Raw genomic sequence first — 15003 nt, forward strand, 5'->3', positions numbered from 1 at the left:
CCCATCCTTGCTAAACCCTGTCCTCACTTAAGCCTTGTCCCTTTAAACCCTGTCCCCACTAAACCCCATCCCCTGCTAAACCCTGTTGCTGCTAAACCTTGTCCCTTCTAAACCCCATCCCCAGTAAACTTTGTCCCTTCTAAACCTTGTCCCCTGCTAAAACCAATCCCCAGCTAAAACCTGTCCTTGCAAAAACTCCATCCCCTGCAAAAACCCATCCCCTCCTAAACTCCATCCTTACTAAACCCGATCCCTGCTAAACCCTTTCCCCGCAAAATCCCATCCTCACAGTGCCTGTTCCCTTCGGCGCCTCATCCTCTTGCAAAACCCCATCCCTTGCAGAACCCCATCCCCCTGCAGTCCCCCAACATGGGGTACCCCTAAAACCCCAGCACCCCGGAGGTATCCCAGCCCCTGGTTTATTTTGCTTTCTCCCCCCTCCCCACGGCAGGAGCTGCGGAGCCAGAAGCAGCATTTGGCGTCGGAGCGCGAGCGGCTGCAGGCGGAGCTGGAGCACCTGCGGAAGTGCCTTGCGGTGCCCCCCACCCCATGGGCCAGGGGCTATTTCAAGGGGTACCCCAGGTGACGCCCCCTTGGGCTGAGGCCGAACATATAGTCTAGAAATAATAATCTATTTTATTACCTTGAATATTTAATATTTTTCACTCGGGAAGGTTTGAAGCTACAAAAAAAAAAAAAAAGAAAAAAAAGGAAAAAAATAATAATAATAAAGGAAAAAAAAAGAATAAAAGGAAGAAAATAAAATGGAGAATGTGCCATGCATGAAGCAAAGGAGAGGGGGAGCCGGGTGCCCACCCCATGGCCAGCAGCCCCCGGGGGGGACAGGGCGCTGTGCCCCCCCCGCCAGCCACCCACACTTTATAGCCTCATTTTTTTTTTGTTCTCTTTTTTTTTTTAAATTACAATTAAAGACTCCACGGACAACACTAAAGCCGGGGGAGCTGGGACAGCACCAGGAGCCCCCCTGTGTCCCCCCCACCGGGGTTTCCCACTGGAAATGCACTTCGCTGGAAACCAATAAAGTCAATAAACTGGTTGAAGGTCCCTCTTTGTGCCTGTTTGGGGGGACGGGGCACAGACACGCGGGGGGGTGTCACCCCCTCGAGCCGCTCACGGGGTTTTTGCGATTCAAGGGTCAAAAGGTGCTTCAGCCTTGTACTGTGTATATATATTAAACAACAAAAAAGTTTTGTATGTTTTTATTACTTTAATTATTGTCATAAAAAGTTTGCCCTTTTTTTTTTTTAATATGTTTCTGCTTTTTTTTTGCTTTTTTATTACTATTATTTTTTCCTTTCTCCCCTCCTCCCCCTTTTATTTTTTTGGCAAAAGGATTAACTTGCTCTTGGTGTATCTACTGCTGCTGGTCAGGACAGAGAACTGTTTTAAACACATTGAAGTGTTTTAAAATAATTGAAAACCAGGAAAAAATAAATCCCCTTTTCCAGCGGGGCACTTGCTTTCCCAACACCCTCTCTCCTGGTTTTTAGTTTCTTTTGGGGTTTGTTTTTTACCTTTTTCTGCCCCAGCAGTGCAGTTGTGGGTGTTGTGGGGCCGGGCACCTTGTGCTGGTTCCATCTGCCAAATTAAAAATATTAAAAAAAAAATACGAAGCGATTTCTCTGAGGGGGGTTGTGGGTTCGGGGATGGGTGACACAGAGGTGTCCTTGTCCCCTCCGAAATAACGAGACAATCATGGGGTTGGTGGCACCATGGGGACAAGCTGGGGGGGTCAAGCTCTCCCTGCCCATATGTGGGAACAGGTTCAGATTGGGCATCTTCAGCCACTTCCTAATTAAAAAAAATAATAATAATTTAATTTGCCATGAGACAAGCTGATGCCTACAGGGAAAGGTGACCTCTGCTTTCAATTCCCTTGTTGCTCTCACAAAGAAAGAATTAACCCCCCCCCCCCAAGCTCCACCTTCCATCTCCCATTGGCTTCCACCCCCCCAAAAAAAAAAGCTGTGCAAGATTAAAAAGCAAAATGCCCTTGTGACAGAAATTAGTTTAATCTTCTTTTAAATCCCCGATTGCAGCGCCAGCCTCTGGCCTCACCGCTGCCAACTCCGGCCTTCGCCGTGAATTTTAACGCGGCAAAAAATAAAACCCTTGGTCGCTGCTCGAGTCGCTTTTTCCTTCCCATCTGCTGGGGTGGGGGGAAAAGGAGCCAGGGGTGGAAAATCAGATAGTTTAACAATTTATCCCTCACCGTGATGATGCTGGGATGTCACCTGAGCCTGTGCTGAGATTTTTGCCCCCACACCAGCCCCATAATCAGGGTTTTTTTGACCAATTTCTCAGAATTATTCTGAGGGGTTGTGTCTGACGTACCCCGTGCAGAATCGCTGCGGTTGAGCCCAGGGGGGCTGCGAGGGGGGAAAGGCAAAGCAGAGCCCGCGCTGCTGTGAAGGAAAACAAACTTTGGGAAAAAAAATAAAAGAGAAGAAAAATTTTTAAAAAATCAAACCAAACAAACCCTACACATATTCTAAGTGTACTTGGTTGAATTAATTGTAATGTAATATATTATTTGTTGAATGTAGTAATTAGTTATTTATGAATATATTGCTGTAATTTCTGAAAACATCAAAAAAAAAAGGATAAGAATAATAATAATAAACTCTTCCACAATGACAGCAAAAGATTCTTTCTCCCCCCCGGGTGATGGGGAAGCGGCTCCAGCTCTGAGCATCCCCCAGCCTGGCTGGGGACATTGTCACCTTGTCCCAGGGGTGACGCTGCTGCTGTGGGTTTTTCCAAGAAGCATTTAACCCACATACGTGTGCGACAAAATACAGAGACTTGTTTAATGCTGCTCACTCAGCCGCAATTATATATTTTCTTCTTATTATGTTTTATACGCACAGTTTCAGATTAAAAAAACCCTAAAAGGCAGATATAAGATAACGCCAACCCAACCTGGCTTTGGGGAGGAAAACCCACTTTCTTTTGTCCTTTCTGCAAAGCGCAGATGGATCTGATCTCCCGTCACCGCCACATCTTCCTCTCCCTCCTTTTTTCAAGGCTCCGAGAATAAAATTCACAGCGAAGCAGCAACGCTTCAGAATTTCTGGCTTTTGGAGGCAGCGTGCGGCCTGTGCTGCCCTCAGAAGTTCCCTCGGTGAAGTACAGGCAGAGAGATCAGCCTGAGATCATCAGCCCAGCGCTGGAAAACATCCCCCTGTCCCAAAACCACATCCCTGGAGCCAAGGAACAATCCCACCTCTGCGGAAAAGGAGCTGCCCGGAGGGGTGACGCACAGCGAGGAACACGGGGCGGCCTCAGGAGATGCGTGCAGGGAGGTGGATATTGGGAGGTGAAGGTCCAGGGGTGTTTCTGCCTCAGAAATCCTGGGAGTGGGAGCTTTCACCAGGCTGGAGGTTGGTCCGGAGCTTGTACATGCGATCTAAGGCTTGGGTGAGGAAAGTGCCGGTTGTGTTGATCTCCATCAAGGTTAAGTTATCCAGCTAAAGAAATAAAAAAAGATAAGAGAATGTGGGGACACGGCCCTGGCGCAGCTTTGTGAGTTGTGTGTGACAGGGGCTGGGTGTCAGGGTGAAGGTGTCCCCTACGTTCCTGCTCACGGATTTCCTCCAGTTTTGCTAAAATACAACCAGAAGGGTCAGACACTGCCAGAACTTCAATGCTCCAGGCGCATTTTTACCCCCTAAAAAAGCCCCACGTGCTGGTTCTGTGGGACCAACTCTACATCTGAGCTTGAATCAGTGCATGGAGAGGAAAAGGTTTTGGTAACACAGCACAAGAGGATGGTGACGTGGACTAGAAGCTCAAAAGCAGCTTGGCTGCCCACGCATTTCCTTCGATGACACCCAAGGGACCAGCCCAGCTGCCAGCCCCGCTCAGGAGACGCACACGAGGAACAACAATGCAATTTCCACCAGGCACGGGGAGCTGCGACCGGCCCATAAAACGACTTTTCAGCATTTGGCTTTAGTTCCCAAGACAAGGAAAAAAAAGAGACGACAAACAAGCCCCAACCAGCATTTCCATCAGCCCCCAGCCCACACGTCTGGGAAAGTCCTCCCCACGGCACCTTGGCGTGAGCCTCCTGCTGCTGCACAAAGCTGTCGGCTGAGAGGCGCAGTTTGGCGACGCGCGTGTCCCACGTGTCCTTCACCAGCGTCCGGATCTCGTCGGCTTTGGGGATGTTGTCCGAGGCGCTGGGAGAGGAGAGAAGAGGATCAGAACAGGCTGCGGGGGACGCGTATGTTGTGTCAGCAGCGTAAGCGATGCTGGCAGCTCTTCAGCCCTCTGAGGCGTAAGCAGAACAGTTTGCTAGAGAGGAAAAAAAAAAATAAATAAAATGCAATTTGACATGGAAATCCAGGCTGGTGCTTGCACTGCTGGGATTTCTGGGGTGGTTTATTTACCCAGGAATGCTCAGCTCTGACGCAGCAGCTGGTTCACACTCGAATCCTTCTGCTCTTTAATTGCCCAGCTGGTCCGAGCGACACGGAGGAACAATAACCCGGCCAAAGTCCTGGGTGGGCAGGGAACTGGAAGGAATTAGAGCCCTGGCTCTGCACTCTCGTGGTTCTTTCACAGAGAATTAAGTTGAAAGGACCATACGAGCTGTACCACATCCTCCCATTACGGCGATTCAGTGCTGCCTGAAGCTCGAGGGATCAGATCAATTCACAGGGATGGAGCTGTCAGGCTCATTGCAGCGCAAGGGAAGGAGCCACATGCCAAGAGCGGCACCTCCAGAGGAAAAGCCGGCACTGAAAAGACCGACCAAGGGCTTTGAGTCAGCCTGCGCAAAGAAAAACACCAGCCAGCACATTTTACAAATGAAATGCCTCAGCAGGCAGGAGTTCAGACATGGAATATCCCGTCTCCTGCTTCTCTGGCCGAGGAAAGAAGAGCTTTCCTCCTGAAGGAGAGCCAAGGAAGAAGCCTGGGGGGTTTGGGCTGAACAGATCGCAGCCAGGGAACACGCTGCTGATCCTCGAGGCCTCCATGCTCAGCAGCCACTCAATAAAGCGGCACAGCCCCTATTATCAGGCAGCAGAACAAGCAATCCCTGAGTTAACCGAAATGTAAAGTTACCATGAGAAAACTGCTGCAGCGAGATTCTTGGCACGCTGTGAAATAAACCTCCATTAACTCTCCCTTTCCCGCTGCACTCTGGGGCTGTTGCCAACAAAAGCTTGAAAAATCGTCTACGCGAGCGTGTACTCAGGCAGAAAGTGTGACAATTCATTTCCTACTTACTAGTTTAACAGCAGCTTTGTGAGTTCCATGTAATAGGGGCTGGGCATCGGGGTGAAGGTGTCCTCTTTACGTTCCTGCTCACGGATTTCCTCCAGTTTTGCTAAAATACAACCAGAAAGGCTCAGGCACTGCCAGAACTTCAACGCTCCGGACACATTTTTACCCCCCAGGAAAAGCCACGCGCTGGTTCTGTGGGACCAACTCTATGCCCGAGCACGAATCAACGTGTGCAGAGAAAAAGGTTTTGGTAATGCAGCACATGAGGGTGATGACAGAGGTCACATTGTGCCGGGAGGCTGGATCTGCACCAGCTTGACCCCCAAGTGAGATCATAGAATCATTTTGTTTGGAAGATACCTTTAAGATCAAGTCCAACCATTACCCAGCCCCTGGCACTACCCCGTGTCCCTGAGAACCTCATCTCCACATCTGTTCAACCCCTCCAGGGATGGTGACTCCACCACTGCCCTGGGCAGCCTGTTCCAATGCCCGACAGCCCTTTGGGGAAGAAATTGATCCCAAGATCCAACCTCAACCTCCCCTGGTGCAGCTTGAGGCTGTTTCCTCTCATCCTGGTGCTTGTTTCTTGGGAGCAGAGCCCGACCCCCCTGGCTCCAAGCTCCTTTCAGGCAGTTCAGAGATCAGAAGGTCTCCCCTCAGCTCCTGTTCTTCAGCTGAACCCCCCAGGTCCCTCAGCCGCTCCCATCACACTTGTTGATCTAGATGGTCTCTTCACCCACAAAGCTCTTGCACTAATTTGTGTCTGTGCCCTTGGCTGAATCAAGCAGGAACGCCTGGTGCAAGCCTCCCCCTTCCCACAGCTCCATTACTATTTATTTCTGCTCCTTTTCAGTTTCCCCTGAGATGAGGAAAGGGAAGGTGCCACGATTCTCACCCATAGAGAGCGAGATGACCTCCCACTTCCAATGGCCTTGAGGAAAATGATTTCATGGAGCAAATAAACTGGTGTTTAACACACAAATACCCTCTCCAAGGTTTCCCTCCTCACAAGTGTCACCCAAGGTCTCTAAAGCTCCTTCTGAACAAGCCTTGAGAGGCACGTGCTGCTCAGACAGACCAGCGCTGAATATGAATGTCAGGACTGGGGATTCCATCTCACACTTCTTCTTCCTCCTCAGTAGAGGAACAGAAGTTAAATACCCAATTAACCGGGATGATTACATCTGTAAATATAAAGAATCCCAGTGGCAGAACGTCAGATCCTTCTCTCAGAGTTACTTTGTTTGAACTAAGCTTCTGACTACTGGTGGAAACCAGATTTCTTTTTTTTTATTACATGTTTCTCCTACATCCACTGAAGCCCAAGAGGAACCTGCGGTTCTTACCAACATCCATCCATTCCGGAGGGATCAGCCGACACTTCTGCCTCTGCTTCAGGTTAATGGCCAACCAGACGGGCACTTCCACGGGCAACCCGGGATTAAAGGGGCCCAAATCCCCCTGCAAAATTAGTTGAAAGTGAGAGTAACGCAGCAGCGAGCGCTCCGGCACTGCAGAATTCCTCTGCTAATTTGGCCTCAGCCATCTCAGCGAGTTTCCAGGGGGGTTTGAAAAGCACAGTGGATCCCGCACCTGCTGCCGGAGCTGGGGGCTCAGCACCCAGGTCACCCCCCAGCCCTGGCTCGGTGTGAGGGCTGAAGGTGTCAGAGGGGTTGGGGACAGCATTGTCCCCTCCCAAACCTCCTGGGGGGCTGTGCTGTCCTGCCCCCCTCCCCATCCACTCCCCCCTCTCCTCCCCATCTCAGGCCACCCCCCTATCCCTTAATCCCCCCAAGCCCTCCAGCTCCTTCCCCCCGCCCCTCTTCCTCTTCCCAAACACCCCAGCCCATCCCAAATCCCCCTCAGCCCGGTGCCCCAACCGCCCAGTTCCTGCCCCTCCACCCGTGTCCATAAACCCCCCAGCCCCTGTCCTCAAGCTCCCCAGGCTCTTCCCCAAAACCCCCGACCCCTGACCCCCAAATCCTGCCCCTCAGTCCCTGTCCCTCTTCCCAGCCGCCCCAGCCCCGTCCCTCAGTACCTGCTCCCCAATTCCCCCCAGCTCCTGCCCCTCAATCCCTGTCCCCCCCACCCCTGCACCCAAACCCCCTCCATAAACCCCCCAGCCCCGTCCTCAATCTGCCCAGACTCTGACCCCCCAAACCCTCAGCTCCTGCCCCCAAATCCTGCCCTCCAGCCCCACCACCGCCCTCCGCCCCTGACCCACAGCCCCTCCAGGGCCCGTCCCTCCCGAGCCGCTCCCCACCGCCCGGCCCCGCCGAACCCCGATGAGGTGGATCCGGTCGAGGCTGAAGTTGGGCACTATCGTCACCAGCTCCTTCTCGGCCAGGAACTCCGCCTCTGCCGGCTCCATGACGGCGGCGGCGCTGAGGGGCCGCGGGCCGGCACCGAACAGCTACCCACCGGAACCGGGAGCCGGCTCGCCCTCCCCATTGGCTGCGCAGCGATGAAGCCCCGCCCACAGCGCGCCGCTTCCCGCCGCCGGGCGAGTTTTCGCGGTCTCCGCGTGGGGGCGGGGTCTGGCGCAGCTCGGAGCACTCTGATTGGTTTTTCAGAGGCGGTGCTGGCCGGCCATTGGTTATCATGGGCGCATCCTTTTCTGATTGGCTGACTTACTCGCGCCACGCTCCGGCTCTGCCCCGCGGCCAGAGGCCTGGTCGGTCGCAGAGGGACCAATCCCGGTGCTCCCCGAGCGGCGCTGGACCAATCAGCGCTCAGCAAGCTGCCGGGGAGCCGCGGAGCCCTCAATTGCCCCGCCCTCACCCTCTGCGCATGTGCGCGGGGCCCGACGCTGCCGCCCCCTGGCGGCCGGCAGGCAGCAGCGCCCCGCGGGGTCTCCCGTGGGGACCCGGTGGACGCGGGTTCGTGTCCCCGGGGCGGCCCCGAGCCCGGCCGGGCCCCACCCAGCCCCAGCTGGGCACCTTCCCTCCTGCACACGGACCTGCGGCAGCCGTCTGCCTGTCTGTCCATCAGTGCTGGTGTCCCTGTGCAGCCTTCTACACTCAGTAACCCGCCATTGCCTGCCTCTTCCTTCCTGCCATTCATTGGCTTGCCCGTCCGTCTGTCCATCCATTCATTCATCCATCTGCCTATCCATCCATCCATCCATCCATCCATCCGTCCATCCATCTGTCCGTCCATCCATCCACCTATCCATCCATGCACACCTCCATCCATCTATCCATCTATCCATCCACCCATTCATCTGTACCTTCATCATTCATCCACACCTCCATCCACCCACCCACCCATCTACTGACCTGTCCATCCATGGCTCCATCTATCTTCTACCCGCTCATCCATGCCTCAGAGCAGTGATCAGCCCTCCTCTGGCTGTTCATGCACCACATCATCCATGCCTCCATCCATAGAATCACAATTATTTTGGTTGGAAAAGACCCTCAAGATTATCGAGTCCAACCATAACCCACCCCAGCACTATCCCATGTCCCTGAGAACCTCATCTCCATCTGTCCAACCCCTCCAGGGATGGTGACTCCACCACTGCCCTGGGCAGCCTGTTCCAATGCCCGACAGCCCTTTGGGGAAGAAATTGTTCCCCAGATCCAACCTCAACCTCCCCTGGTGCAACTTGAGGCCGTTTCCTCCAGTCCTGTCGCTTGTTCCGTGGGAGCAGAGCCCGACCCCCCTGGCTCCAAGCTCCTTTCAGGCAGTTCAGAGGTCAGAAGGTCTCCTCATCCCTCCCTCCCTCCACACCCTTAACCCAGTGGAGCAGCCGAAAACACCAACACCCGCCCCCGTGGGCAATTCAGGGGTCTGCACCCTGTTTTGCAAGTCACCATGGAAACAGGAAGACCCAAATGATGTCAACTCCCCCCAAACCCCCTCCCCAGCCCCTTCAGGCTCACTCCAACCCTTGGGGGTGAGCATCACCCCAGGGACACCCAACTCCAGGGACCCACGTCCATCCCACACCAGGGGGTCCCACCACCCCCCTTCATCATCAGCCACACACCCCCCGGTGCCGCCAGCACCCGCCACGCTGCCACTCCACTCGCGTGTCTTTTGCCATCTGCTGCCGTCGTTAAAAAATTAAATTTCCATCTGTTTTCACACCCCTGCCTCTCCCGGTGCCGCCGCTTCCCGCAAAGCATCGCCCCCGGTTCCCCCCGCTCCAGGCTGCGGATGATCCAGTGGGTTTTGGGTGACGCCGAGTTCATTTTTCCACTGCTGTTTTCAACCTGCTTCTGCAATCCGAGCAGAGAGGTGGGGGCCAGTGGGGTGACCCCCCTGCTTTTGTCCCGCCATCGTCACATGGTCAGCGTTGGGGTGGTTTTGGGAAGAAAAGAGAAAAAAGAGTCATTGGTGTCCAAACCACCCCGCGTGTCCCCAGGGTTCAGGATCCAGCTGATTCACATCCCGGCCTGTCCCCCCCAGGTCCCCAAGCTCAGCACTGGCTGCAGGACGGTGTGTCCCCTCCTCGCCGGGCATCACGGGCCAGCGCGGTCCCTGTGGGTGTGGGTGGTGTGACGATGATGGAAGGGACGTGCAGGTGTTTGTCACCGGGTGCCTCTGGGGTCCTGTCACTGCCATTCCCGCTGCTCACACACGTCTTCAAGCCTGTGGAAATTTGGGGGACACAAAAACATAATCAGGTGTGGGGGGTGCAGCATCAACTCCCTCCCTGCCCAGCTCAACCCCTTATGAGCCACTAGAGAACCCACAGACCAGCCCCCCCGCCCCAGCAACCAGGTGCAGACTCACACCCCCTCCCCACCTTAAATTTTGGGGTGTCTCATAGAGGCAGAAACCACAGTCACCCCCTCTGTGGGGAGCAAATCTCTTTAATCTGCTTTTTTAATCGGGAGAAGAGCAGCCAGGGAGGTTTCAGCTCTTCCCAAGCAGGAAAATGCCCAGAGGGGACAGACACTGATATTTTTAATCTCTTTTTAATTAAGGGTAAAGCTTTGCCTTATGTAAGGGAGACAGAATAAAGGGGAAGGGGGGAGCCCTTTTTATTATATTGCAGATTCAAAGCTCGTCAGAGGGCTCTGGAGCAGTGGGGGGGATATTTTGGGGCTCTGCCCTGGCTTTGGGGAGGATGGAAGGCAGGACAGGGACTCCCTGGCTGCCTCAGTTTCCCCTCTTTGGTCACCACATGTCCCTGGGTTGGGCTGGGGAGAGTTCTGTGGGACCCCCAAATCCCTGATATGGGGAGGTGACACATGGGGACAGGTTCATTTTTAGGTGACGCATCCAAAGCTGTGTCCATCATAGCCAGGAAAAGCCTGAGAAACAGAAGCTCTGCCTCTTAGAGAGGGATGCTCATTAGCTCCCACCCCTAACGATCCGAAGGATGATTAATTGGAGCCGCCCAAGGGTGCAGAGCTAATGGGAGATGTGATCTCCAGCCTTTGCCCCAGCGCATCGGGGCCGGGAGCACTAAAAGCTCCCACTTCCATCTCCCTGCAGACATCGCTGCCGCCAGCCCCAGCCTAAATCCATTAAGAAATTAAAGTTAGAGGGAAAATAAGCAGCTCCTGGGGTGGAATATTCTTCTGGAGAGCGATGAAGGGTACCCTGGCCTCTGGGCTGGCCCCGAGCACCCCTGAGATGCTCTGGAGTGAAGGATGCAGGACCAAACCCTTTTATTTTTATAAAGATGGGGAGATCGCCTCCGGGATGATTCACAGGGTCAGCTGTGGGACTTGTTTAAATGCCACCAGGATGGCAAATCTCACCCACTGCAGAAATAACCAAAGCTCCTCTATGTACAACCATCCCCCAGATGCCTTCACAGAGCAGGAAAAAAACCAACCACCCCAAAACAAAACCAAAAAAAACATGATATCCACCCCAAAACTTACCTTTCAGGCAGGAAAACTTGAGCCCCATGTTTTCATCCTCTTAGCAGGACCAAGATCTCCAGCCCCGACTGCTGCAAAAAATAAAGAGAGAAGCGAACGTTTGCAGGGAGGAAGGAGAGTGAACTCGATCACTAACAGTGTGCACCTATGCGTATGTATATCTATATCTATAGGCGCGCGGGCATAACAGGAAACTCGGGCTGCTCAGTAGCGAAAACCGCTGGTGATGTCACAGCATTTTAGTGACTCAATCTCAGGCACTTGAGTTTCAGGAGGAACTTTTTGGGAGAGCAGAGAAGGCTCTGGTTAGAGGGTGGGGGGTCCCATCCCGCTTTCTCAGCTCCTGGGGTCGGCGCTGGAAATATTTGCAGGTGAGAAGGTGCCGAGCAGGAGGAAACAGGTTGTTATTTATGAAGGAAATGGGTGATTTCAGAGAAAACGCTGAGAAATTGAGGGATGCTTGGCTGCAGCATTGCACCCAGTGCTGCAACCCTCTCATCCTGCTCCGTTTGGGCATCCCCGACACCCCAAGAGCTTTCAGGGGAATGAATGCTTAGATGAGACATCACTTTTTAAAATTATCCTAAGAAAAAAATCTCTTTACTGGGAAATCTGTATCCCTCTTGTCCACAGCTGCTGGGAAAAGCTTATTGGGATGAGAGTCAGTGACTTATTCTGGCTTTTCCAAGCTCTGGGGTCTGCAAAGAGCTGAGCAAACCCCCACTCCCCCTCCACCACCGCTTCACTTCACCTTTCCAAGTGGCTGGCAAGGGAAAGTGGGAACTTGCTGTCACTGGTTTTAATTCTGCATTTTTTAGAATGTACCCAAACTGTGACACCACCACAGCTGGGGAGCTGTGCCAGGGCTGGGAAGAGAGCCCCCCAAGACCCCCACTTTGCAGCTATCATGACAGCTGCCCAAATATCAAGAAATCCCTTGCTTGTGGCGCTGGGAGATGCTTGGGGTGAAAAATCCCTTCCCCCCAGCATTTCCAGCAGGATTTCAGGTGCTGGGGCTTCAACTTTGCCCCTGTGCTGGCACCAGCCTGAGAAGCACTGTGTTCCCAACGAGTTCACGCTCCAAAAACCCCCAGACGCTCATCAAAAGTGTCACCGGAGGGGGATGCTCGGCTGGGGGTGCACCGGGGAGCGGGAGCGGGGCCCAGGGGGTGACACGTAGCAGGCGGCGGTGACACGGTGCCCCCCGTCGCATCCCACCTCCCTGGCTGCTCTGGGATGCAGGGGGAGCAGGGACGTGATGTTTGGGGGGGGTGGAATTCCCACTCAGGACCAAACCCTGGGAGGGTGGGATGATTTTATTTGTAAGGTTGGTTTCTAACCTGATAAATCAGGTTAGTGGAGTCCTGGGTCCTCCCACCCACCCTCCCCACTACAGCCCCATCCAAGCCCTGGGGTGATGAGGGATGAGAAAAACACTGCTTTTCTCTCATCTGGATGCACAATCCAGCCCGGTGCTGAGACAGAGAGGGGAAGGAGGGCCCCTCACCTGGAACTGAAGCCACTGGACCACCACGCATCCCTACAAGTGTTCAAATGGGCCACCAAGTGCCTAGAAAGGCAAGAAGGGATTTGGTACGAGGGTACCACACCCAGCTTTAGCATGACCCATCAGCATCCCTGATTTCTAGAGTGCGGGGATGCTCACAGAGCGTCTTCACCTCCTCCAGTCTCTAGAAAGGGGCTTTTCCCCTCCCATCTGACCCCCCAGCCCTCAAACCAGCCTGGCAGCAGAAGCAGCACCAGGCAGAGGGTTTCACACACACTCCCCCCAGAGATACCATAAAATGTTGGGTATCACCAGGATAAGAGCTCCAGGTCGGGTACCACCCTCTGCCTCCAGAGCATCCACCTTCTCCTGCGTTAAAGGTAGCTAGAAGCTTTTTTTCCCCATGTTCACCTTCTCCGCAATTAAGAGGTGAAGCCCTGAGACGGCTCCTTTACAGAGAGCGCTGAAAAGCAGGGGGTTCACATCCAGGGCACCGGCTGTGCATTGAATACCCTGCGGCTGCAGGGAGGAACGAAGGGAAAAAGCTTTGAACTTCACCCAGAGATGGCACTGAGCTGATCCCAGGAGCTTGGGAGGTCTCAGGGAGATCAGAGCCTCACGTGTGACACCGAACCTCGCGTATAGGGGAGTGGGGAGGGGAAACGGGTGGTTTTGCTCCAGTTTCTGCTGGCCTGATTCTGCCACATTTGGTGAAAAATCACCAAGGTGGAAAGGGTTGATTTCCTTCCCAATCTGTTTCCTCTGATTTAATAAAATAGCTGAGTTATTGGAAAGCTTCGAGCTCAAGAGCTGAGCACGGGGGAAAGGCTGCAGCCCCAGCCGCAGGCACCAGTCCTGGATACAGAGGCCAGGGCAGGGACATTTGCAACCTGTGGCTTCAGTTTTGCCCCAGAAAAATACAGAAAAATTAACTTGTTCATGGCTACAAAGTCCAGGAGCCAGAGGACAAGGTCTGAGCCAGAGCCTGGTCTTTCCAGACCCCATCCCAAGCTCAGTGGATGCAGCGCCCCGGGACCGGCAGCATCGGCTCTTCTGATGCCTCTCTCCAAAACTGTTTGCTGCTCTTGGGTGAGAACAAACAGCCCTGAACCCAAAAGGGCTGGAATTCGCCTGGCAGCAGCAGTTATTGTTAAAACTGTGAGCGGTGGAAAGCCGTGGCTTGCTGCAGGGAGTAAATATCAACATCAGCTGCTAAAATACCTGTGGTGAGCTCTGCAGGCTGCAGCACAGCTCCGGCTGGTGTGCGGACACCCAAGAGGCATCGATCGCACCTCATTTCCTCTTGTCCCCATGGGCTGGGCCACAAAGACCCGTAGGCAAATTCATAGGGTGGGGGTCAGTCACCTCGAGGTGGCTGTTACAGCCCAGAGCCCCATTAACTAGTGGAAAAAGCCCCTTGCCAAACAGCGTTGGGCAGATCTGAGTCCCAAGCAGCCCCACGGGGCAGCCACCTCCTTCCCACGGGCACCGTGAGACCCTCAAGCAGCCTCATCCCTGCTCCGCATCCCTCCCAGGAGTTCCCGATGCCTGTGGTGGGGCCAGGGCTACGAAATGCTGAGCATCACATCAGGGCAACTGGCCAACTCCCCCCCAGAAGCCAGTGGGAAGAAGATGGGCTCATAAAACTGCCTCGATGGGTTGGTGCAGAGCTGGATGACCTCTGTGGGTGAGGATTTGTCCCTCCAGCCCAGGCAACCACCCTCTCCCTGGGCTCAGCACATCCTAACCCATTGGCCCCATCCTGCCCGGGTGCAGAGGAGGGTGGAGGGGGCTGAATCACCAAAAAGTGGGTGAAGATGGACGGAAACCTCCTAATTTCTCAGGAAAGGTGAGCTCACAGCTCCCCGGCTGCCAGAGGAACCACAGGGAGAGGGATGTGTTTAGCAAACACCAGCCACAAAGAAAAGCTTCAGCTGGAGATACTGACAGATCAGAGTGGTTCCTGCAAACACCGGCTGGTCTCGGTGAAGAAAAGGAACAAGGGGAAGCGGCTTTGTGGGTCACGGAGTCCCACGGTAATGCATGTGAGACGTCACCCCAGTTCTGCGCTCACGGAGGGATGAGGCCACACAGAGGAAAAGACTGATCCCAGTTTGGCTCAGGAATTGTCCTAGAAGGGGCCGTGGGCACACTGACTGGGGTAAGCTGGAGGTGCTGGGAGGGGACAGAACCCCCTGTTCCAGGCTCGCAGCCACCCCAGACAGAGCGGGACGCGGAGGGGACGCCAGGCGTGGGCAGGGAGGAAGATGTCACGAGGAAGCAGCTGGAGATGCAGGCGTTGGGCAAATTGGAGCAGCTCCAGCCCTCCCCAGGCGCAGGCTCTTGGCAGGAACAGTTTGGGCAGAAAACACCCCCGCAGAAAATCCAGCG

At 54.2% G+C, this 15003-nt stretch overlaps 2 protein-coding genes and 1 long non-coding RNA gene across 8 annotated transcripts in view; 1 reads left to right on the forward strand and 2 right to left on the reverse strand.

Moving 5' to 3' along the window:
• Positions 1 to 1057, forward strand: part of GSE1 (Gse1 coiled-coil protein) — a 98141-nt gene extending 97084 nt beyond the window's left edge. For all 6 annotated transcript variants that reach the window (XM_065028837.1, XM_065028836.1, XM_065028839.1 and 3 more), the window contains one exon: positions 452 to 1057. In XM_065028837.1, coding sequence (XP_064884909.1) covers positions 452 to 586 — 135 coding nt within the window. In that variant the 3' untranslated portion in view covers positions 587 to 1057. The remainder of the gene's footprint in view (positions 1 to 451) is intronic.
• Positions 1058 to 1208: 151 nt separating this feature from the next.
• On the reverse strand, positions 1209 to 7753 carry GINS2 (GINS complex subunit 2). Its single transcript, XM_065028848.1, has 5 exons — positions 7541 to 7753; positions 6606 to 6720; positions 5260 to 5359; positions 4079 to 4205; positions 1209 to 3491 (listed from the first exon to the last, which is right to left on the reverse strand). Exons 1-5 carry the CDS (start codon positions 7628 to 7630, stop codon positions 3366 to 3368), a joined length of 558 nt encoding a protein of 185 aa, XP_064884920.1. The 5' UTR covers positions 7631 to 7753; the 3' UTR covers positions 1209 to 3365.
• Positions 7754 to 9301: 1548 nt separating this feature from the next.
• On the reverse strand, positions 9302 to 12461 carry LOC110360453 (uncharacterized). Its single transcript, XR_002416356.2, has 2 exons — positions 11106 to 12461; positions 9302 to 9858 (listed from the first exon to the last, which is right to left on the reverse strand). It is a non-coding gene; the product is annotated as an uncharacterized LOC110360453 (long non-coding RNA).
• Between the last annotated feature and the right edge of the window lie 2542 nt (positions 12462 to 15003).

This window comes from Columba livia, chromosome 13, assembly GCF_036013475.1.
Source record: "Columba livia isolate bColLiv1 breed racing homer chromosome 13, bColLiv1.pat.W.v2, whole genome shotgun sequence".
Lineage (NCBI taxonomy): Eukaryota > Metazoa > Chordata > Aves > Columbiformes > Columbidae > Columba > Columba livia.

Excerpts from the sequence above, each read along its gene's own strand:
- GINS2 (XM_065028848.1), bottom strand. The coding sequence starts at position 7,630 with ATGGAGCCGGCAGAGGCGGAGTTCCTGGCCGAGAAGGAGCTGGTGACG. Across the intron at positions 5,360-6,605 it reads TCCGGAATGGATGGATGTTG|CAAAACTGGAGGAAATCCGT; the intron begins GTAAGAACCGCA and ends GTTGTATTTTAG. Across the intron at positions 3,492-4,078 it reads AGCAGGAGGCTCACGCCAAG|CTGGATAACTTAACCTTGAT; the intron begins GTGCCGTGGGGA and ends TTATTTCTTTAG.